Genomic DNA, 2,799 nt, shown 5'->3' with positions numbered 1-2,799 from the left:
TTTGGAACCAAACAGGCCCTAAATTGGGGTGAAACTTATAAGGGTCTGTTTGGTTCCAAATAAGTCACCAACTTATAAGTCGAAAAGTGAAAAAGTGACTTATTTTGTTAAACACACCCGATTTATAAGTCACCCCAACTTATAAGTCATAAGTTGCTCCACCCCAACTTAAAACTTATAAGTCATCCCTTTTGCATGGGTCCCACCACCTGCATGATGTTGATTGGTGTGGAAAAATGTGTCAGGTGACTTATAAGTCAGGTGACAACCAAACAGGCGTGACTTATAAGTCACTGGTTTTAAGTCACCTGACTTATAAGTCAGGTGACTTATTGAAACCAAACAGGCCCTAAGTTAGGGTGACTTATAAGTTAGGTATGTTTGACAAAATAAGTCATTTTTTCCACTTTTCGACTTATAAGTTGGTGACTTATTTGAAACCAAACATGCCCTTACAGTATCATGTATCATCTAGGAGTACCACTAATGAAGGGCCAGTCTTAAATTCAGAAAAAGGAGGTGCTACTCTTAGAAAGGATTTGACAAGTTTCATTCAGTTCATCTGACCTCAATATTGGTTCTATACTTGTATGCTAGGCTTGCTAGGTCCAACCCTTGCCATTCACAGCTTGTGGTTGAAGTTCCGCCGTACTGAGCGAGACTGATGCGCATTTCGATCATTGCCGGGCAAAGCAGCCATTAGGGTTCCAAGTTCGTGCTAACGTCCCCCTCCATTACCCACCCCCCACCCCGGTACTTGAATATGTTATCTCCCTGCCATAGAGTAATCGGCTTCCAAGTATGATTATACGGCAATCATGTGGGGTGATCACTAGTTAATTAGCGCCAAACAAAGAACGTCACACCAGGACAAAACAGAAGCAAGATTTTAAACAAGTGGGCAAGCAAAGAGGGGCTTTTCAAACAGCTAAGTTGCTGATGATGTCTGCGAAACTCAACACAGCTGGAGTAGTCCTAAGTAAGGTAATAATCACATTTAGGTCCAACCTTTTTTGTCACAACACCCCCGCTAGAGTTCATCTCGTTGTCTTTCCCACCCGTGCGGTACAGCTTATTTATCCTGTTGTTTCTCACTCCACACCCTTGATAGTCTTGAAATTACAAAGCTCATGGTTTCCATATGTACATACACGGAGACGAAGACGAAGACGAAGCGTGCACGCACACGTGCAAGAGAGTCGCCGGAGATGGGGAGGAGAGGATCCAGCAGCTGCTAGCTAGGCGCGGAGGGCTCCGACCTCTCGGAGGCGTGGGACGAGGAGGCCGCTGAGGTGGAGCCCCATGAGGCCCTCCAGGCCGCCCACCGGAGCGCCCCCGACGAAGAGCGCCGGCACGGCCGCGTGGCCGCCGGCCTCCACCGCCGCGCGCTCCTCGGCGGGGCCCTCCAGCTCGATGACGGTGGCGTGCGCGCCGACGGCCGCGAGGAGGCTCTTCATCACGTGCGCCATGTAGCAGCCGCGGCGCGCGAAGATGACCACGGGGCTCTCCCTGACCAGCCGCCCGAACCGCTGCGCCGGCGCCTCCTCCTCCCCTGCCGGGTCTATGGTCAGCCCCCGCCGGATGCCCGCCACCGCCTGCATGCTCGCCTCCCGCCGCCGTGAAGAAGTGACACGGTGAGGTAGGTCGCCGCGGCCACTGCTTGCAACTAAACTAGCAGACGACGGGTGCCCACCGTGAATGAATATCAATCGGTATCGATTCGTAGGAGGTGGAGAGGCGAGCCCGGCGAGGCGTTTATATATAGGGGCCCGGAGCGGGCACATGGGATGGGAGGTGACGTCGGGCGGGCGATGACAAGGAGCCGTGGGGCCTGAGGTTGCGTCAGGTGGCCGGAGACGGACAGCAAAGCGGGTATTAAAATTCAGCACCACCACGTACTAGCAGAGCACCAAAGTATCCTCCTTCCCTCCCACCCCTGGCTACCACCGGACGGGTGGTGACGGGCGGAGAGAGACGAATTAGGCCAACTCCACCGCGCGATCTCAGACGAACGTCTGTTTTGTCCGGTTTCTGTCCGTTTAGGTAGTGATTTGGGGTCGTGTCCGGACCTGTCCTGTAATGCGGTGGCCGTGCACCCAGCACGCGGCCGCATCCATTTCCCCATCCTGTCTGTCAGAGCCAAAAATGCCTAAACTTACATCAAAACTAGTTTCCAACCCAAATATTTGTCTGAAAATTAAAATAGTTTTACAACCCAATTGAAATTGTCTTTAATAAAATAGTTTTACAACCAAATCGAAATTGTCTTGACTGAACATAAATTGAACCAATACATGTATTGGTTGCCAATGTGATCTCAGACGTGCTCAACCAAGTCATTTTGAAAATTCAAATGAGTGTGCCAATCACGCATCTCACGGTGGAATTGGACAAACTGTTCAAATGTGGCCGGGTCTTGGTGCAGGGGCTCAATATTTTCACCTTGATAATCAAATCCTTGGTCGAAGATACTCTCATCACGCTCGTCCTCGACGATCATGTTGTGCATAATCACACAAGCAGTCATCACCTCCCAAAGCTTCCTTTCATCCCATGACAGTGCAGGGTTTCGAACGATACGCCACCGGGATTGAAGCACACCAAAAACACGTTCCACATCCTTTCTAGCACTCTCTTGCATTTGGGCAAATCTCTTTCTCTTCTCACCTTGGGGTTTCGAGATTGTCTTCACAAAAGTTGACCACTGAGGATATATACCATCTGCTAGATAGTATCCCTTGTTGTACTGGTGGCCGTTGATCTCAAAGTTGACAGGTGGGGAGTGGCCTTCTGCAAGCC

The 2,799-nt window shown here is 50.6% G+C and overlaps 1 protein-coding gene across 1 annotated transcript; it reads right to left on the bottom strand.

Annotated features, from left to right (window-relative positions):
• Positions 1–873: 873 nt before the first annotated feature.
• On the bottom strand, positions 874–1,745 carry LOC119275050 (monothiol glutaredoxin-S2-like). The gene has a single exon (XM_037555829.1). The coding sequence runs from the start codon at positions 1,599–1,601 to the stop codon at positions 1,239–1,241; it is 363 nt and encodes a 120-aa protein (XP_037411726.1). The 5' UTR covers positions 1,602–1,745; the 3' UTR covers positions 874–1,238.
• Positions 1,746–2,799: the final 1,054 nt, after the last annotated feature.

This window comes from Triticum dicoccoides, chromosome 3B, assembly GCF_002162155.2.
Source record: "Triticum dicoccoides isolate Atlit2015 ecotype Zavitan chromosome 3B, WEW_v2.0, whole genome shotgun sequence".
Taxonomy (NCBI): Eukaryota; Viridiplantae; Streptophyta; class Magnoliopsida; order Poales; family Poaceae; genus Triticum; species Triticum dicoccoides.
Note: the sequence above shows the minus strand (reverse complement) of the source record. Positions and strands in the feature narration are given on the sequence as shown.